General features: G+C 44.8%; 2 protein-coding genes across 2 annotated transcripts; both read left to right on the top strand.

Moving 5' to 3' along the window:
• The first annotated feature begins 811 nt into the window (after positions 1-811).
• On the top strand, positions 812-14,265 carry LOC123992849 (importin subunit alpha-3-like). The gene is made up of 17 exons (XM_046294417.1): positions 812-1,083; positions 3,349-3,393; positions 3,736-3,825; positions 4,283-4,312; positions 4,397-4,449; positions 4,789-4,884; positions 5,199-5,284; positions 5,472-5,558; positions 5,691-5,860; positions 8,592-8,636; positions 8,804-8,935; positions 10,358-10,486; positions 11,202-11,306; positions 11,423-11,494; positions 11,619-11,781; positions 11,915-12,009; positions 12,117-14,265. The coding sequence occupies exons 1-17, from the start codon at positions 1,015-1,017 to the stop codon at positions 12,213-12,215; spliced, it is 1,566 nt and encodes a 521-aa protein (XP_046150373.1). The 5' UTR covers positions 812-1,014; the 3' UTR covers positions 12,216-14,265.
• Positions 14,266-14,435: 170 nt separating this feature from the next.
• On the top strand, positions 14,436-18,923 carry trim59 (tripartite motif containing 59). The gene is made up of 5 exons (XM_046294418.1): positions 14,436-14,750; positions 16,863-17,191; positions 17,312-17,533; positions 17,618-17,827; positions 17,912-18,923. Exons 2-5 carry the CDS (start codon positions 16,880-16,882, stop codon positions 18,518-18,520), a joined length of 1,353 nt encoding a protein of 450 aa, XP_046150374.1. The 5' UTR covers positions 14,436-14,750; positions 16,863-16,879; the 3' UTR covers positions 18,521-18,923.
• The last annotated feature ends 1,235 nt before the right edge of the window (positions 18,924-20,158 follow it).

Consider the following 20,158-nt stretch of genomic DNA (forward strand, 5'->3'; position numbering starts at 1 on the left):
TCTCAAAAGAGTGTGTGATATGTGTGGATTAGAATGATAAACATGTCCCAAAACAGTGCTTCCAATAATGAAAGCATGTCCCAAATATTCCATTAAAGGTAGAGTTCAATTGGAATTGGCTCTGTAACATCAAATTAGATTTTAGTTCCATGTTCCACATTATAGAATCTAAGGCAGTGAGTGTTATTTAAGGGACACAACAATTTGTAAATGAAACTTGAGAACTTTGCACTTTAGACAACTTAGTATTGCCCTGGAAATATTAAGTGTTAACTAAATGGACCTCGAGGTATGTATGCCTATACACAATGAAGCTCACTATAATGCACAACATTGAAAATAACATATTTGATGGTGTCTAATCTTACTTTCGCCAATTGTAACAGTCATAGCTAACGTTAACGACCAACGCTTTGACTTACTGTTGTAACGTTACTAACTATGCGCTTACAGACTATTTTGGAGGGGGAAACTATTCTGGGCATCGTTAACGTTAATGTATTATTTAAATAAGTTAAATAACAGTTTTGACACCTGACTTCGGCAGTTGGTACCGAGCTACATTTCTGATTGTTGCCATAGTGACTACTGTAGATAGTTTCAGGGTCCAGAAGGCAACACAACTGGTTATTTATTAATGATGGGCAGCCAGAATATAGATAAATATATCAGTATAGGACTAGTAACTGTTTAGGCCTACTCACACGTTACCAAAATGCACTGATTGACAGATCATAACAGTGTGGTGGTCTGAACTAGCTGCGAACCACAGAGCGACCTCGTGAGGAATAATAACCTATTTCGCGAGACCAACGAGTGAGCAATAACCGGAATTCCCCGCCCTTCCACCCAGAGCGAGGCTGTGTCTCTACCACCGGCATTCCCAGTATGCACCGCGGACAGACCAACAAAAAATAGTCCGGTAACTGAAAGGCCTGAGAAAAAGAACTCGAAAGGAGTAGCGGCTAGCTGATTCATTTCAAACGGTGTTAAAACATAGATAAGATTGCTAACATGTCTGACAACGAGAAACTAGACAACCAGCGACTGAAGAATTTCAAGAACAAGGGTCGCGACTTGGAGGTGAAGTATCTGATTCCGTCGAGGGGTCCCTTTTCATATATGCGCTATTTTGGGGCTGCGCTGTGTGACGTCGTTCGTAATTTTCATGGTCTGGAACTTTGCACCCAGACCAAACCAGGCCTTATCTGATCGTCAAATAGACCAAGGCCTTTCTATCAATCCATCCGACTTTCTGAACCAGAATAAAAGTAATCCACAGCACGTGAAACCTCCCCAGCTAACCGAGTTAGCAAATGACTTCCAGTTCCATCTAAGCTAAACTGGTAGCAAGCTAGTCTACAGGCCGTGATAGCAATGGTACACTAACAAACACGCTGTTCTAGCTAGCTATATTTGCTATTCGACAGTCATCTGAAATGTAGTTAGGTAGCTGTCTCAGACAACCCATCCAGTTTGGAGTTGACATACTTAACCACATGTTTTCGAGGGGATAATGTGGTTCTCTAAACGAGATTCGTATCCCCTTCGAACGACTGTGCTAGTCAGCCACCTCCGTGGTTTGGATTAGCTAACGTTAGCTAGCTAATTATGTAGTTAGCTAGCCAGCTATAATGTACCACTCCTCCCCGGCTACAGCTTGCTAGATATGTAATGTAGTTAGCTAGCCAACCAATTTACACGCAATTATCAGATGGTATATATCCTTGTAGCCAGTAAGATTTTAAAACTGGTACCTACGGTTGGCTAGCTAACTAATTACCTAAAATAAAAAATTACGCAGTAAAAAACTCAACTATACTAGCTAACGATAGCTAGCTAAGTTGATCGAGCTAACGTTAGCCACCCAACTGAGTTTGTCAATTTAACTTTAGCTTCGTAGTTAGTAGTTCCAAGTGTCAAATGTAATGGTAAATGTTAGCCGCTTACTAGTTGGCAGCTTCTTTAACTAAAATTATTGAATTATGTCTAGTTAGCCAGTACCCGCTGTTGGTAGCTAGCTAGGTTACTAGTTAACCTGCTAGCGTAGCTCATCAAAACAATGGCGGAATGTAGCTGGTCAGGGTCCCAATTGCAGGCCTTTGCAGACCCATAACGAAAGTTATAGCCATTGTGAGGTAGACGTTAACATTACATTATACTAATCAGTGTTTTCCCTAACTTTGGAACACAACATTGGGGGGCTGTGTTTGGTTGGACTCCCAGAGTTATGAATCCTTCTGATGGGTGGCGACAGAAAATAAACCTACCACAATATGATATAGATATATATATATATAGAGTTCCTAGAGATTATACACACGACTTTATTGATAGGAAACTTTTTTTTTTGTTGAAGCCCGCTATATTGTGGTAGGGTTATTTTACATCAGAATGATGCACAACTCGGGGAGTCCAACCAATATACAGGCTCCCGATGTTGTCCCAAAGCTATTTCCCCCCAGACCGTTCCGGACTGGGTGCAAGGGCACCACACCAACACCCAAGGCTTCTTCAACTTAACTACATTTTTAGTTCAAACTAGTGGAAGCTAAATTATTATAGGCAACCGGAACAGATGATAGAGGAACACGTATACTAGCTGGTATTATGTTTAAGCTTGATGAGAAAAAGTGCCTGCCTCTTTCTAACGATGATGCAAAATGGCTAGTCAATGGCAGGGGCATTGTTTGCAGTGTAAACAAGAATATAACAACTAACATACATAACTAGGCTGTATCGCACCACCACATGATGATAGGAGTGCTGATCATATTTGAGTGATGCACTGTCTGCCACTTCACTGTGGAGTGGGAGTATAAGAAGGAAATGGGTATGTCCCTTCTAGACAGAAGGAAGAATTTAACTTTGTACTTTCACTATATCATCCAATCATGACAAATGGCCAAAGGCCAGTATTTTATGACAGCAAATGACTTAATTTGTCCTTAATTTGTCCTTGTAATGTCTGTCAATCAGGTGCTTGAAAATGGTCCCTCATATTACCACCCATTATTAACATGAGCCCTTACATACAAAACACCAGTAGTTGAGATCTGTGTTAAGTCAGTCTATGTAAATGAGGTCCGTGTTATGTGAGTGTGAGCTGGTGATTTCAGGCAGTGGTATGGCAGGCTTGTTCTATCACTGTGCCATCAAAGCTGTGGATGAACAATCTGACTCTGAACAGCTCTCACAAATACACATGATGTCGTCATCTCATCATATTGGGAGGATAAACATCTCATTTATGTTTTGCGTGTGGATTGTGGAAGTATCAACAAATAATCAGGCATACATACAGTGTATATTTGTACTAGGCTAATGTATGGGGTTTCTCCGCTATAGACGATGAGAAGACAGAGGACAGAGGTGGTGGTGGAACTCCGCAAGGTAATTGTTCAACTTCTTTCCTTTAATCTTTGTCAGACGAGATATAAATGCATTTCAATCAGGGTATCAAAGATTAGTTTAAAGGGATACTTCGGGATTTTGGCAATGAGGCCCTTTATCTACTTACCCAGAGTCAGATGAACTTGTGGGGACCATTTTTATTTCTGTCCTGTCTGATGGTAGTTTGAAGCCAATGCTAAGTAGTGTTAGCGCAATGATTGGAAGTCTATGGGTATCTGCTAACATCTCGAAGTATCCCTTTAAATGCTTGTTTAATAGTTGAGCCTGTTGTCATGCTGATGCATGTACGTTAAGACCGCTTTCTTGCCCTGCTCTCTGCAGAACAAAAGGGACGAACACCTGCTGAAGAGGCGAAACGTGCCCCACGAGGACACCTGCGAAGACTCTGATGCCGACGGAGACTTCAGATCGGTACGTTCTGATTGGCCCTCTGTCATTTTCCTCTGTGATCCTCCAGAGAGCATGGCTTTCTTTCCTTCCTTGAAGTAATCACTGGTGTGATAGGGATTAACAGGTGATTTAGATATATGGTGAAGACCGAGTTCCTAGAACTGTTAGCTAAAAAGATATCCACATGCAATCCAAAACAAATGGGAGGGGACCTCTTGTTGCAATAAAATATGAACAAAATAGGACTATTAACTGTACTCTATTTTATAGTATTTTTTTAAAGGATTTGTAATGTACAATGTTTGGCCCGTCTTGACATTCCTCTCGGACTGATTAGTGTCTCCAGGCACTGCCTGACTAATCACCCTGAGTTGTGGCCACAAATGCAAACAAACCATTCCGTTTCCACTGGCCATGTTTGACTTGACATAGGCAAAATAAATTGTTCCCTTACCAAGTACCTCCTTTTATCTTGCAGCAAAACACTTCTCTTGAAGCAATAGTACAAGTAAGTGCACTTCCAATTTTGAAACATTTCTTAGACATGGATGTGCTTCCACAGTATGTGATTCTCTGTGTGCTGTTGTTGCAGAATGCCACAAGTGATAACCAGGGAGTTCAGCTGAGTGCCGTGCAGGCTGCAAGGTAGGAACTCTCTCCTCCTACACCCGGCTCTGCTGGTTGCCATGGTGATTCACACTCAAACATGGTTCCAAAACCAATCTCTAGAATGTTGTGGCGTGGCATGTTCTGGAGCATAGCCTTCAAATTATTTCATGGTTTCCGGCGAACATGCTAGACTTAGTTCTGTGGCATTGTCGCTGGTCTTGTGTAATCATTGTGAGATTGCGTTGTCATGCCTGGAGTCAACAGCACCGGTGTTGTGCAACAACTCAGATGTTTACATTTCACATTCCTTTATTTTATGTTTTGCTGTGTCTTAAGTGCAAGTATGTGTGAATAATGGACATTTTCACCCTGCAGGAAGCTGTTGTCTAGTGACCGTAACCCTCCCATAGATGACCTGATCAAGTCGGGCATTCTCCCCATTCTGGTGCACTGTCTGGACAGAGATGACAAGTAAGCAGGGCTTTGCTTTGTGTTATAATTGCTCTGTGTGTTATATAATAGAAGTGGTTGTGACCTAAGCAGTGTTGCAGTGAATGTAATCTAAGCGTCACTCCACTGAGATTGGGTCTCTTTGGATGATGATGAAAGTATGTTGCAATGCAAATGTTTTCATAAACAGATGTGAGGATTGTCAGAACCATTGACGGATCTAATAAGAACCCTTTCCATCGCACTCATTTTCCCCCTCTCTCTATCCCTCCCCTCTCTCCACCCTTTCTCTTTCTACCTCCTCCATCTCATTTCACATCTGCCTCTGTCTCCAGTCCATCTCTACAGTTTGAAGCTGCCTGGGCTTTGACCAACATTGCATCAGGAACCTCAGAGCAGACCCAGGCAGTGGTCCAGTCCAGTAAGTGCCAGTTTACAATATCAGTGCTACCACTGCCAGTACATTCTGGGGGCTAAGTGGGATTTTCTATTATCATGCCTACCAGATGTTGGATTTGTAGTTTGTGCCCCTGAATGACAGATTATTTGTAGTCTTTGGTGATTGAGTTAGCTATTAAATATTAATTACAGCATTTCTTCTCCTGCAGATGCTGTGCCACTGTTCCTGAGGCTGCTGCAGTCTCCTCACCAGAATGTGTGTGAGCAGGCGGTCTGGGCCCTGGGAAACATCATAGGTGAGTCTGGATCCTTCTCTGTGTGTCTGGGACCCTCTAACAATAGCGGCTGATTGTGGGAATGGCTCAGGGATTCTCTGTTTGTCTCAAGGCATCATCGGTGAGAGTTTCACAAACAATCTCTGTTCCTAGGCGACGGCCCCCAGTGCAGGGACTATGTGATCAGTCTGGGTGTGGTGAAGCCCCTGCTCTCCTTCATCAGCCCCTCTATCCCCATCACCTTCCTCCGTAACGTCACCTGGGTCATGGTCAACCTCTGCCGCCACAAGGACCCACCGCCACCCATGGAGACCATCCAGGAGGTAAGAGAACTTTCTCATCCTTCAGTCTCTTGACTGTTGATCAACTCATGATGATTATTTGTTTTTAGTTGTTGCCTTACATCCCTTTGCGATTTCTTTATATAATGAATTACGCTATATAAGTTGAATGAATAAAGTTGTGTAATTATTAAAGGTAGACTCAGCAGCATGCTGAGAAATTTATGAAAGAACGAGAATATGCTCTAAAAATAGCCCTAAGATCCAAATTAGAGCATTACAGACGTAGGTTTACCATGTTGAGAAATAAGGTGATGAATGAAATCAGACAGGCCAAGGCAAACTTTTTTTAAATTAACATAATTGGTGAAGCAAAGGGAAATTCTAAACTGTTCTGGGAGAATCTAAAAAGGTTAATGGAAAAACCAGAGTAACACTGCAAAAAGACTGTTATTCACCATGAGTTCTAATCTAACACAGGATGCAGTCGACATAGCAATATCCCTCAATTCCTACTTTATTGACTCTGTCAGGGTACTGACACAGAACCTCTCCACTAGTTTCTTGGGCTCAGTGCTAGTGAATGACGCTCAACCTGCCTTCATCATACGGGAGGTGAACAAGGTGATTAGCTCACTAAAGAACTCTAAAGCCAAAGATGTGTTTGGGCTGGACTCTACCTTTCTTAAAAACTACAAAGAGTCACTCGTTGGCCCCATTACTAAGGTCACCAACACATCTATTGGTCTCGGGGTTTTTCCAAGGGTATGGAAGTCGGCCATAATAACCGCCACCTTTAAATCGGGTGACCCTGCTGACGTGAGTATACTACCTGTGCTGTCAACGTGTGTAGCAGAACAACTGATTGCCCACCTCAACAGCCCCTTCACGTTACACTCTTTGCAGTTTGGCTTCAGAGCGAAACACTCCACAGAAACGGCCAACTGCTTTCTTCTGGAAAATGTGAAGTCCAAGATGGACAAAGGGGGCGTTGTTGGGGCTGTTTTTCTGGACCAAAGGAAGGCTTTTTATACGGTTAACCATGAGATTCTCATCACAAAATTATCCAAGTTCAACTTTTCCCCCAGATGCCTTGAGATGGATGGAATCATACCTTGAAGGCAGAACTCAGTGTGTCAGAGTGAGCAATGAGCTGTCGCCCACTCTTAGCTATGATGTGGGCGTGCCACAAGGGTCAATACTGGGGCACCTCCTGTTCAGCCTGTACATTAATGATCTGCCTTCTGTCTGTACTGGGTCTGAAGTTCAAATGTATGCAGATGATACAGTTATATATGTGCATGCAAAGAGCAAACAACAAGCTGCACAAGAACTCACTACCCTAATGGTCCAGGTTACAAAGTGGCTCAGTGACTCGTGTTTGCTACTCAATGTGAAAAAAAACTGTTTGCATGTTCTTCACAAAGAGGGCAACAGATGCTACTGAGCCAGATGTCTATGTGTCAGGGGAGAAGCTCCAGGTGGTATCTGATTTTAAGTACCTTGGCATCATACTTGATTCCAACCTCGCTTTTAAAAAGCATGTGAAAAGGTAGCAAAACTGTACTTCAAATATGATACTCTCCTACTTAACATACTGCTTGACTAGTTGGGCCCAAGCTTGCTGTACAACATTAGAACCTATTCAGTCTGTCTACAAACAGGCTCTCAAAGTGCTTGATAGGAAGCCCAATAGCTATCACTGTTACATCCTCAGAAAGCATGAGCTCTGAGTTGGGAAAATCTTGTGCAAGTCTTGTATTCAAGAACCTAAATGGTCTGGCTCCCCCTCCACTCAGTATTTTTATACTGCTTGACTAGTTGGGCCCAAGCTTGCTGTACAACATTAGAACCTATTCAGTCTGTCTACAAACAGGCTCTCAAAGTGCTTGATAGGAAGCCCAATAGCTATCACTGTTACATCCTCAGAAAGCATGAGCTCTGAGTTGGGAAAATCTTGTGCAAGTCTTGTATTCAAGAACCTAAATGGTCTGGCTCCCCCTCCACTCAGTATTTTTGTTAAACAGAAAACCCAAACATATGGCAGCAGATCCACAAGGTCTGCCATGAGAGGTGACTGTATAGTTCCCTTAAGGAAAAGCACCTTTAGTAAATCCGCTTTCTCTGTGAGAGCTTCCCATGTCTGGAATACACTGCCATCAGACACACACAACTGCACCACATATCACACTTACACAAAATGCATGAAGACATGGCTAAAGGTCAATCAGATTTGTGATCATAATCCCTAGCTGTGTATTGCCGCTTTCCATGTTGTCTGTAGCTTGTGAGGTGTGGAAACACTTTGTTGCTTTTATGAATTTTGTCTTGCTGCTTTTTTGTTCTATGTTGCTCTGTGTATGCTATGTCTTGCTTGTCCTATGTTGCTCTGTGTGTGCTCACTGCTCAATGATGGTCTGTATTGTAATTGCTTTTAATAACCTGCTCGGGGACTGCAGTTGAAAATTAGCCGGCTGGCTAAAACCGGCACTTTTACTGAGACTTTGATTAATGTGCACTGTCCCTGTAAAAATAAAATGACCTCAAACTCCGATGCAGAAAGTTAACAGCATAGTGGGTCAATTTCCGCAACAACTCAGCTCGACTTTTTCATGATTATTTTTCATATTTTAACGGACACCCCCCACCAAATGGCTGTTTAAACATAAATATTGTCCATTTGACACATCTCCAGTGGGAATATCCTATTCCTGTCATTTTATTGGCATCTCTCTCACCAACTCTCTTGCTCGCTCCCTCTTTTCTCTCTTAGATTCTTCCAGCTCTCTGTGTGCTGATCCACCACACTGATGTTAATGTGAGTTCCTCAATCACTGATTGTATTCAGAAAGACAACCCGATTTAGTAAACGTTTACATTGATTTCCCCCTTTTTAATAACCACAATCAGATGTTAATGCATGATCTGTATGTTGATGAATTAGTGAATGTTTTGTTTTTGGACCTGTGACACTGACCCCTGCAGATCCTGGTGGACACGGTGTGGGCTCTGTCCTACCTGACAGACGCGGGCAACGAGCAGATTCAGATGGTCATCGACTCAGGCATTGTGCCCAACCTGGTGCCCCTGCTTAGCCACCAGGAGGTCAAAGTCCAGGTACGGAGACACAGAGATGCCCGTGGAGAAACAGATCTAGGATCAGCTTAGCCCCCCAAGTCTCATCTTCAACGAGAACTGTCTGTAGATCACCGTCTAGGATCAGCTCCATTCAACTCAGTGGGGCTCAGGAAGACAGGCGCCAACCAAATGGAATGGTTGCTTTTGTAAGGAATGAGCCGTGCCAGACCATAGCTGTGTTTGCAGATGTGATTGAATCGGATAGGTGTGTAAGCAATATGGCGGTGACTTCTTCTATGCTCATTAGAAGGATAGGTAGAGCCATCACCACATCACTTACCCATATCAGTTACCTTCAGGCCTGCAAACACTGAAGGGGGCGGGGCAGGGGGTTGTTTTCAGTCAGGTACTTGGAGACCTGTGCACTGCGGTGGTTAGATTAGGTTAGGGTTTGGAGAAGAGCTCTTGTCCTGAGCTGCAGTGTTTTATCTGAGATGGGTTCCTGTCTGGCCAGGTGGGTCCGTTGGGCGTCTAAGTCAGTTACTAGGGTGCTTTATGAGTAGTGAGTGATCCTAGGGTGGCAACACGTATATTCTAAGTGATTTCAATGAGTCTTTCTCCATTCTGATGGTTTTATACAGTTCAATTCAACATCATTTCAGCATTTTCTGTGTTGCCTGCACTCATAATTTCCACGCTGCCAAGTAGGGCTTCACAATATGGGCAAACAATCTAGGCCTTATTTTTAACCAAATTTTGCAATTGTGATTTGACTTTCGATTTAGAGAAACAAGTTGGAATCATGGAAATAGATAGATATTATTCTAAATAGAATATTAATAGTGGGCACTTTAAATACAGTATTTGACGTGACATCAAATTAAATTGCCAGGGAGGAGTAGGAACCAAAGTGTTTTGTTTCCTAGGCGACCCTATAATCTTTAGCTGTTGAATGTTTTCGCTTAGTGTCTTCATGCTTTGCGTATTCCTTCTTGATTTAGAAGATACTGTTGCACAAACATGACGATTTAGGTTACTCGGTCACTGGTAATATCAGGCTGTATAGCTAATTACGTTTGCTCTGACTCAGCTTTTTGATGACTCCAATAGCGAAGTAAACTATAACAATGGGTGTTAAACACGGCATATCACATTAAACAAACAAAAACATAAAAATATCGTAAAAACCCAAACCAGTCCGTGCATCAATACCAGTATATTGTCAAATGCGGTACACCGCCCAGCCCTAGCTGACCCTAGAGATCATACTGCTCAGGACTTGAATGGGTCTTACTCCTGGCCCTGATGCCTTGTCTGGTGGTTACTGTGCTGATATTCATACTCAAACATTCTTTGGGTGGCGGTTGGTTTGCTTACTTTAGTTAGTTGCATGAATGTTTGTTGATGCTTGGAGTTGTTTCTATTGACTGCTATGTGGAACTTGATTGTGTGTTTCTCTAGACTGCTGCACTGCGGGCGGTGGGCAACATAGTGACTGGAACAGATGAACAGACCCAGGTGGTGCTCAACTGTGACGCCCTGGGACACTTCCCCTCTCTCCTCACACACCCCAAGGAGAAGATCAATAAGGTAACAAACACACCATAATACATACACTCTGCACTGCTTCACCTTGTCACAGCACAGCAGCTGTGTCAGTGTGACTGATCATGCTAGAAGTGATGAAATCAGAGACATGGTGCTAGTATGAATGCTATATGAATGACAGTGAATGGGGATATAACTATTAGTTAGGTACTCGCATCATGGAAGAGCTGGATCAAGGAGACTTCAAGAAGCTGATGGAAATTGCAGTTTGAGTAGATTTTGGGGTGGTCTAGGACGGTGGGTAGAGTGTGAGTGCGTTTGTGTGTGTGTAGTATTTGTGGGTGAAGGGTAGTGGGTGCAGAAGACCCATGGGTCTCTGCTGATATCGGAGTGCATCTGAGGCCTGTCACTCAAACAGAGGCCCCTCCCTCCGTGACTGAGCCAATGATTAGGGCCTCACGACCGCCCCTACCCTGTCCCCAGCACCCCATCTCGACCAGGGGCCACAGCTCTGAGCAGGCCCCTGGAGTCTGATCTAGCTCAGTCCACACACCTTTGAATTCCACGTGAACTCCTCACCATTTCTGCAGTCCTCCTGACACGCATGCATACACTCTAGCACACACTGACTGCTTATTCAGTCTCTGTAAGCCCTGCCTCTCGTACACTACACTTGTGTGTGAGAGTAGTCACACTGGAGTAGTGAGTAGAAGGAGTAGTCACACTGAGTGCTGCTGTTTCTTCTCCCATCCTGCAGGAGGCAGTGTGGTTCCTGTCCAACATCACAGCAGGCAACCAGCAGCAGGTGCAGGCTGTCATTGATGCCAACCTGGTACCCATGATCATCCACCTTCTGGACAAGGTCTGTTTCATCACTTTCACTGCTTCATTCATCTCTTCATCAGAGCTTTCTCTCGCACAAAATTAAGCAGTGATGAGTGTCATATTGGGGAAATATTCATTCAAATGTTTTTGCAGGGAGACTTTGGAACACAGAAAGAAGCAGCCTGGGCCATCAGCAATTTGACAATTAGCGGGAGGAAGGACCAGGTGAACTCAACTGAGGCCTACCCACTTTACCACATACACCTCACCTGACATCCATACACTCGAATAATAATATATAATGTATTTTGTAAAGCCCCAAGCTGACCCTTCTCCTCCGGTCCTGTAGGTGGCGTACCTGATCCAGCAGCAGGTGATCCCTCCATTCTGTAACCTGCTGACAGTGAAGGATGCTCAGGTGGTGCAGGTGGTCCTGGACGGCCTCAGCAACATCCTCAAGATGGCTGACGACGAGGCCGAGACCATCGCCAATCTCATCGAGGAGTGTGGAGGTCAGAGCCCAGCCCACTCAGTTAGCCCTCAAGCGTCATTGTTCCTCCCAACTGTTTATGTTGAAGTATAGTGTTTGTATCTCAGTGGCTGTGTAGATTTGACTGCTTGAACCATCTCTTCCCTGCCCCTCAGGTCTGGAGAAGGTGGAGCAGCTCCAGAATCATGAGAATGAAGACATCTATAAACTGGCCTACGAAATTATTGATCAGTTCTTCTCATCTGATGATGTAAGTCAGAGCTCTAATATGGCCATGTCTTGGTTGGGGAAGGTACTGCATACTACATTGTGGGGGATGTCTTATTGGTATGGATTGAGTTATTGTCTGATGTTCAGATTGATGAAGACTCCAGCCTGGTTCCGGAGGCGATCCAGGGGGGAACATATGGCTTCAATTCCTCCACCAACGTGCCAACAGAGGGGTTCCAGTTCTAGAAGGCATCTCGGAGTCTGGAGTTTTGTTTGCGATGCAGCACTCTGTTCAACATAAAACAAATTAGGAGAGAAAGAGAGCGAAAGAGTGTGAGAGAAATTAGATCCATTGTGCTTGGCTCGTGGGATCCGTGGCTGCATCTTATCTGAGAGAAAATGTGTTGATTTCGTTTGGCATTCCAGGGGAACCAGCCCAAATGAAGTTTGAGATGGCGAGTGGGTGTGAGTGAGTGGCTACATGTTGCAAAAAACAAACATCTACATCGAATGCGTTGAGACACGCTGAGTAACTTCCATGTTATTGGAGCGGTCGAAAAAAACGGAAAACTACTACAATGACGACAAAAAACGCGATGTCAGCCCGGGGAGAATCAAATACTTCAAAATCAAGACATTGAGGCAACAAACACAAAAGGAAAACCAACAAAACAAGCGTAAGATGAACCATATGACAATTCTGCGGTCCTCCGACCGGAGGGGGCGCCACCTCCTGTGCGCCCATCCCCCAATCGGCCACGCCATCAGACGTGTGTGTGAATGGACCCATTGTGTATGAATGTCTGGACTCAGTGCTGAGGAGCCAGGTTCATCTCCTCCAACCAGAGGCCCTCGATGGGGCATCTCCCCCCGCGGCGGTGGGCAGGGCTAGAGTCCAGCGGGCGTGTGCAAGAGAATGGACGAGTGCCGTGTGTGCGTGTCTGGAGTGTGCAAGAAGACTGGATGTGAACGCATGCAGAGAGAAACAAAATACATACAACATAAGAGTAACAAAACCGAGAAGCGCAAACTAAGGAAAATACGAGAAGAAATTCTGCCTTATGAGGCAGATACAAATCCCTGAAAGGAAGAACTTTGGAAATGAAAAAACATGTAATCACAAGGGTTTTGTTGTTTTTAATTTGTATTAATTGACACTGGACAACGCTAGGTGGAGCAGCGGGTGCATTGTAGTAAGATGCATTTGGTGGCTTTTCGTTTTGCATCCAGTGTGTACAATTTTTATTTTCTGCTTTTACTTTCATTGCTTATGTGAGGTGATTTAATAAGGATCATAATTCCACCTCCCCACATTAACCATACCTTTGCACCAGATCTGGGTTTGATGCTGTGAAATTCTGACATCATCATTATTGTCAACCAAATGACTTGTGTACTCCCCTAGCATGATTTAATGTTTTTTCTTTCTCTTGAAGCGAAGATCACTGCTTTTGCGGTATTGTTGCCATAGCTTTGACTTATCACAAGGGGAAATAAAAATTGCCATTTTATGTAACTTTGATTCATAACCTTTGCATGTACTAAGCTATAGCACAGTTCATTTGAGGGGTTTTTAGTTTCTTTAGGCTGTGTACACAGTGTAATTTTTATTTTTTTTGTAAACTGCTGTTTAAATGTTACCTGTCTCCCCCTACTGACTTAAGTTTCTGATTTGAAGATAAATCTGAACAGTTTTGCACATGTACTGCAGAGTGAGAGGCCTGAAGTCGTTCAAAAGGTGTGATTAGACTCATCAGAGCTGCTAACACCTTCAACAATATGCATCATCCAACCACAAGCTTTGTTTTATATTCAGTAGTAGCCATAATCAACTCGCGTTGAGACATTTTTAGGGAATTTGGAGGAAAACATAAAAAAAAATAGTAGGGGTAATAATTATTCTGTCTGGGGCACCCCTGAATTGGGGAAAGGTAAGTATCGGTGATTGGACCCCCCTAGCCTCGACAGGGTGGCTCAATGATAAATGTTGAGCCTTATTCCTTGACCTAAGAGAACTCATGAACAAGTTTGCTGTACCTCCCAACCCCTTGCTCCTGCCCCGTTTTCCATTTAGGTGCCCAATTTCCTCCCCATTTTTCTTTGTGTTAATTTGAAAAGACTGTAGAATTTGATTACACTTTGGTCATCATAACCTTCTATTGAACATAGTTTTTTTTTCCAGCATTCCTTGTTAGCAAATATGTGGTTTCAAAAAAATAAAAATTAAATGGTGGTTAACCTGTTGAGTTGGATCTACAGGCTAGATTATCTTCAAGAAAATAAATAGTGAAACCCACAGGTATGGTCTGTTTCTTGTCTTTTAATGGTTCATGTAGTATTCTGTAGTAGGCTTATGCCTGTTGCCTCTGCAGTTTCATTCAGGATGTTCTGTCATTTGCAGCATTTTATTCTTCTTTTGATGCTGTGCTATGGTGAAAGAAGTATTGCTTTGATATGGACTTTAAAAAATATATATTTAATAGAAACACCAAACAATGACTACCTACATCTCATCTGCCCAGACCCGCATGCTCACGCCCCCATCCCTTTTTGTCTCCAAGCTGAGTGATGAGAAGAGAATCGTCCATCCATTGGGTATCTCGCAACACCCCCATCGTCAGTTACTTTGTAACAGTGTACTTTATTTCAATTTGAGGCACATGATAGGAAAAAGGCTGTAAATCGCATGCGCACTGGGATACACTAGTCTGGGACCAGACCGAGGACACGACGCGAGCAAGAGGAGGATCTTCCGCAAGTATTTTCGAAGTCCGGGCATCGGTGAGCGTTTTGAAAATAAAACACATACTGTACTTTTGTGAAATTAAAAAGCTAGGCTTTATCAATCGTGTCTATCATGAAGTTTGCAACAGTGAGTTTTTGATTTAGAAATAACAAGCGAAGTAGCCTTGCTGAAATGCAGACTGGTATCACGGTTGTTTTCTTTCAAACGTAAACACTTCCGGCAGCATTTTCTAGTGTCTTCGGGGTTTTGTTTTGTTTAAGATATTATTCATGGCAGAATTGAGTGTGCCCGAAGTCCATGTTATAGGCTATATCTATTGTTGTACATTGTCAACAGTGCCGCACAAACAGGAAGGTAAAAAACACGTGTAGCCTAAATTGTGATAAATCCAAATGAATCTCAAAACACCAAATATCATTCTGGACAGACAACTGTTATTATCACGTTATTTCAGCAAGAACAGTGTCACTCCGGTGTTTGGGTGGATCACGTGAGCATCTACCTGTCTGCAATCTAACCTGAGGTGCCGGGTCTTGCACAGTTTAGTGCAGCCTGCCACCAAAATGAGTGGGCTCTTGCAAGCCCCCATTATATGCCATTTATTATCAATGTAATACATTACTAGTAGTCTTGACCTCTGGTAGGTGGAGCTGTTAGTGTTTCCAATACTTATGTTACATTTCAGGCAATTGCACTACACTAGCCAAACCGACTGTATTATACTGTAGTTGGGCAACCTGTCCCATGAAAACCACTCTCGTCATTATGTAACCAGGGCTAGCTTGCAACATAAGCGGTTGCTTAGGGCCCTCAGCCGCTTTTTTTTTAGGAACTGTCTGGTTGGCAATTTACTGTTGAAAGTTAGAATAGTAGAATACACAAGGTGCATGTTCGAAATGTGGTTTTGAATCCGCAGATTAATTGTTTTGTCAGTCATTCAATAAGCCAAACAGCTAACAATTTTTAGATTGGTAAATTAGCCTATCCAGTAATCTAAACTTGTAATAATCATGGCTGAATATTGACTGGGCACACAGGGCACATGCCCAGGGGCCCTGACCTGCAGGGGGCCCCCATTGATTTAGCTAGTCACTCTCACTCAGATATCATGGCATATGTCATAGAAAAATGTGTAGAATTGCAGGAAATTGCTTAAAACTGCAAAAATATCTCTGCCCCATTGCAAACCAAATAGAATTGCATGGCATTTGAGAAAATTGGTCCGTTTTCTCTCAGCCCCAATGGCAAAATGTGTAGAATTTTAAATTTAATTTAAATTAACAATGTTTTTTGTTTTGTTTTTTTACCTTTATTTTACTAGGCAAGTCAGTTAAGAACAAATTCTTATTTTCAATGACGGCCTAGGAACAGTTCAAGGGGCAGAACGACAGATTTGTACCTTGTCAGCTCGGGGATTTGAACTTGCAACCTTTCGGTTACTAGTCCAACGCTCTAACCACTAGGCTACCCTGCCGCCCCCCGCCCCCCTGATTCTCTGCTATAAATAGGGGAGGACACTTATTTTTGCCCACTTGGTCGGGGCCTCCCAACAAAATCTTGCTTAGGACCCCCAAAAGGCTAGAGCCGGCCCTGTATATAACAATATTACACTAACCATATTGCATCACCATTTGAATGAATTATTGTTCTGAAACAATTCTCATGTGGTTCTCAATGTTGTTCATCTCAGTCAACCAGCGTTATTCATTGTGTGATGTATGCAGCAGAGCAATGTGCAAGTGGCAATAATTGTAGTGCCCTACAAACCTATACATGGGTTAGACTGAGACAGTAGAAACTGCTGATCATCCGGTCAGACTGAAATAGCTTCTAGCGGTGAGGTGGAGTCGTCTGGTGTGAAGTCGTAATCCGCTGCTGTCCAGGTTTGGAGGTACTGTTTTGGCACTCTTGTGTAAATACGCTAGAAGGCCACAAGTATTGACCACTAAACTTTGCAGGTTGTCAGGAAGTGACTCCACCCGTGTGTAACTGTTGATGAATCATTATGATGAACTTAATACTCAACACCAGAAATTAGATTGCAAATATTAAGCCAAGTGGGTTTGGAGTCTTGGTCAGGACAAATCAAACCTTTGATCTTCACTCTTGATTTAGAACACTAGTGTTTTCCTCTCTTCCAATTACAGGCTAAACGATGCATTAAATGACAAGGGCAACAACAAGTCAGGTACACAGAGCCTCATTGTCCCATCACCCCACCATGGATAACCTAGAAGAGGACCTGACATGTTCTGTGTGCTATTCCCTCTTTGCTGATCCTCGGGTCCTGCCCTGCTCCCACACCTTTTGTAAGTCCTGCTTGGACAACGTACTCCAAGTCTCTGCAGTCTATTCAATCTGGCGTCCGCTGCGGCTCCCACTCAAGTGCCCCAACTGCCGCAGTGTGGTAGAGCTCCCGCCGACAGGTGTTGATGCATTGCCCATAAATGTCTCCCTCCGCGCCATCATTGAGAAGGTAACCATTTGTTTAATACTTTTTGATCTTAGGGGACAGTCACAATTGGGGCATATCTTAAGAGGGTACAGTATAATGAAGGGGTATATCATTTATTTTAATCCCATCGTTACCTGTCAGTTCCAGAAGGACAGCCAACCACAGCCCCCCTCCTGCCCTGAGCACCATCGACAGCCCCTCAACATCTACTGTGTCCAGGACCGCCAGCTCATCTGTGGCTTCTGCCTAACAGTGGGCCAGCACCAAGGACACCCCATCGATGACCTGCATGCAGCCTTCATCAGGGAAAGGCGGGCACCTGCTCACCTACTCGGGAGGCTCTCAGACCACCGCTGGGCAGAGGTGATTTGTCAGAAATAATGGATTTAATGCATTTGAGCAAATGACCATTTCTGGGTAGGTAACCTAAAGTGTTATTTCCTGAAGGTGTGTGAGCTGGGGGAGCAGTTGGAGCAGGAGAAGGCCAGCTGCGAGGGCCTAGTGAGGCAGGACCGGCAGGCCGTGGAACAGTACTTCCAGGGGCTGGAGCTGGCGCTTGCCAGGAAGAAAGAGGCATTCATGGGGGCCCTGGACACCGCAAGCATGGAGGTGTCGCTGGCCTACAATCCACTCATCCAGAGGCTGAAGGAGCTGCAGGTAAATATAGCCTGGGGTTGGGCATTGTTATGACATCACTTCCTCACCTTTGATTTTCTATTATGGTGCCACCCTTCCCCACAGGAGGAGCAGCTGGACTTGTTGTCTCTGGGCTCAGCTGTGGAGGATGAAGACTCCCCCCTGGTGTTCCTGGAGAAGGTGTATCTGTTCCGGGAGAGGGTGGAGGCACTGGTAAATGCCACCCTGCCCGAAGTCACATCCCTCACTATCACCCCCCGTGCTGCTGAGTACCTGGAGCAGCACTGGGTGGGGGTGACCATCGGAGGGCTGGAGGAAGGGCCGGTGCCTCGGGTTTGCTGCTGTGCCAAGCCCACCATTCTGGAGATGGTTCTTAGGACAGAGACAGGGAGTCAACCTGGAGGCTGGGTCCATGATCTGTGGCAGCAGCTCCATCCCACTCCCCCAGTGGTGCTCCTGGGGATGCTGCTGCTCCTGGCGGCAGTGTGGGTGAATCCTGTTGGCGGAGCATCTCTGGGATTCTCCTTGCTGTCCCAGCTCAGTCAGATGGTGCACGGCCTGAGTAGCGACCTGACCACCTCACTATGGGAGACAACAGGCTTTCTGTATGCACAGACAGGGGAGGCGGTGTGGAGGTACAGCTCTGCCCTCTCCACACTGGGGGAGAACACCTACCAGCAGCTGGCATCCCTCTACAAGACCCTCAGCTCCTGACTCTTCACTTCAGGAAGGACCCCAGCTCCTTGTGACATAAGGTCTTAATGTCACCTGTTACACTCCTTTGGTTGGGAATTGACACCAACTGTGCCTAGCGATTGGAACTTTCCCGATGCAGCAGGATACAGTTGACAGAAAACACAGGCGTTACTTCTGGGACTAACCCTGACCCCAGCTAAAGCTTATCACAGGAAGATACTGCCTCATGTACCAGAAAATGAAAAACCATGATATGCATTCAGAAGATTGAAAACAGTTATTTACATTTTCATTGGTACTGGTCCCCCATGGGAATTGAATCCACAACCCTGGCATTGCAAGTGCCATGTTCTACCAACTAAGTCAGACAGGTTTATATACACTGCTCAAAAAAATAAAGGGAACACTTAAACACAATGTAACTCCAAGTCAATCACACTTCTGTGAAATCAAACTGTCCACTTAGGAGGCAACACTGATTGACAATACATTTCACATGCTGTTGTGCAAATGGAAAAGACAACAGGTGGAAATTATAAGCATTTAGCAAGACACCCCCAATAAAGGAGTGGTTCTGCAGGTGGGGACCACAGACCACTTCTCAGTTCATATGCTTCCTGGCTGATGTTTTGGTCACTTTTGAATGCTGGTGGTGCTTTCACTCTAGTGGGAGCATGAGACGGAGTGTACAACCCACACAAGTGGCTCAGGTAGTGCAGCTCATCCAGGATGGCACATCAATGCGAGATGTGGCAAGGTGGTTTGCTGTGTCTGTCAGCGTAGTGTCCAGAGCATGAAGGCGCTACCAGGAGACAGGCCAGTACATCAGGAGACGTGGAGGAGGGCAACAACCCAGCAGCAGGACCGCTACCTCCGCCTTTGTGCAAGGAGGAGCAGGAAGAGCACTGCCAGAGCCCTGCAAAATGACCTCCAACAGGCCACAAATGTGCATGTGTCTGCTCAAACAGTCAGAAACATACTCCATGAGGGTGGTAAGAGGGCCCGACATCCACAGGTGGGGGTTGTGCTTACAGCCCAACACCATGCAGGATGTTTGGCATTTGCCAGAGAAGATCGGCAAATTCGCCACTGGCGCCCTGTGCTCTTCACAGATGAAAGCAGGTTCACACTGAGCACGTGACAGTCTGGAGACGCCTTGGAGAATATTCTGCTGCCTGCAACATCCTCCGGTTTGGCGGTGGGTCAGTCATGGTGTGGGGTGGCATTTCTTTGTGGGGGCGCACAGTCCTCCATGTGCTCGCCAGAGGTAGCCCGACTACCATTAGGTACCGAGATGAGATCCTCAGACCCCTCGTGAGACCATATGCTGGTGCGGTTGGCCCAGGGTTCCTCCTAATGCAAGACAATGCAAGACCTCGTGTGCCTGCTGGAGTGTGTCAGCAGTTCCTGCAAGAGGAAGGCATTGATGCTATGGACCGGCCTGCCCGTTCCCCAGACCTGAATCCAATTGAGCACATTTGGGACATCATGTCTCGCTCCATCCACCAACGCCAGGTTGCACCACAGACTGTCCAGGAGTTGGCGGATGCTTTAGTCCAGTTCTGGGAGGAGATCCCTCAGGAGACCATCCGCCACCTCATCAGGAGCATGCCCAGGCGTTGTAGGGAGGTCATACAGGCACGTGGAGGCCACACA

This window comes from Oncorhynchus gorbuscha, linkage group LG13, assembly GCF_021184085.1.
Source record: "Oncorhynchus gorbuscha isolate QuinsamMale2020 ecotype Even-year linkage group LG13, OgorEven_v1.0, whole genome shotgun sequence".
NCBI classification, from domain to species: Eukaryota; Metazoa; Chordata; class Actinopteri; order Salmoniformes; family Salmonidae; genus Oncorhynchus; species Oncorhynchus gorbuscha.

What these genes read in the sequence shown, in the direction of transcription:
- LOC123992849 (XM_046294417.1), top strand. Translation starts at nt 1,015, where the DNA reads ATGTCTGACAACGAGAAACTAGACAACCAGCGACTGAAGAATTTCAAG. An exon ending in GGCCCTGGGAAACATCATAG is followed by an intron (nt 5,559 to 5,690) that starts GTGAGTCTGGAT and finishes CTCTGTTCCTAG; the next exon opens with GCGACGGCCCCCAGTGCAGG. An exon ending in TCCACCACACTGATGTTAAT is followed by an intron (nt 8,637 to 8,803) that starts GTGAGTTCCTCA and finishes TGACCCCTGCAG; the next exon opens with ATCCTGGTGGACACGGTGTG.
- trim59 (XM_046294418.1), top strand. Translation starts at nt 16,880, where the DNA reads ATGACAAGGGCAACAACAAGTCAGGTACACAGAGCCTCATTGTCCCAT. An exon ending in TCCGCGCCATCATTGAGAAG is followed by an intron (nt 17,192 to 17,311) that starts GTAACCATTTGT and finishes GTTACCTGTCAG; the next exon opens with TTCCAGAAGGACAGCCAACC. An exon ending in CAGACCACCGCTGGGCAGAG is followed by an intron (nt 17,534 to 17,617) that starts GTGATTTGTCAG and finishes TATTTCCTGAAG; the next exon opens with GTGTGTGAGCTGGGGGAGCA.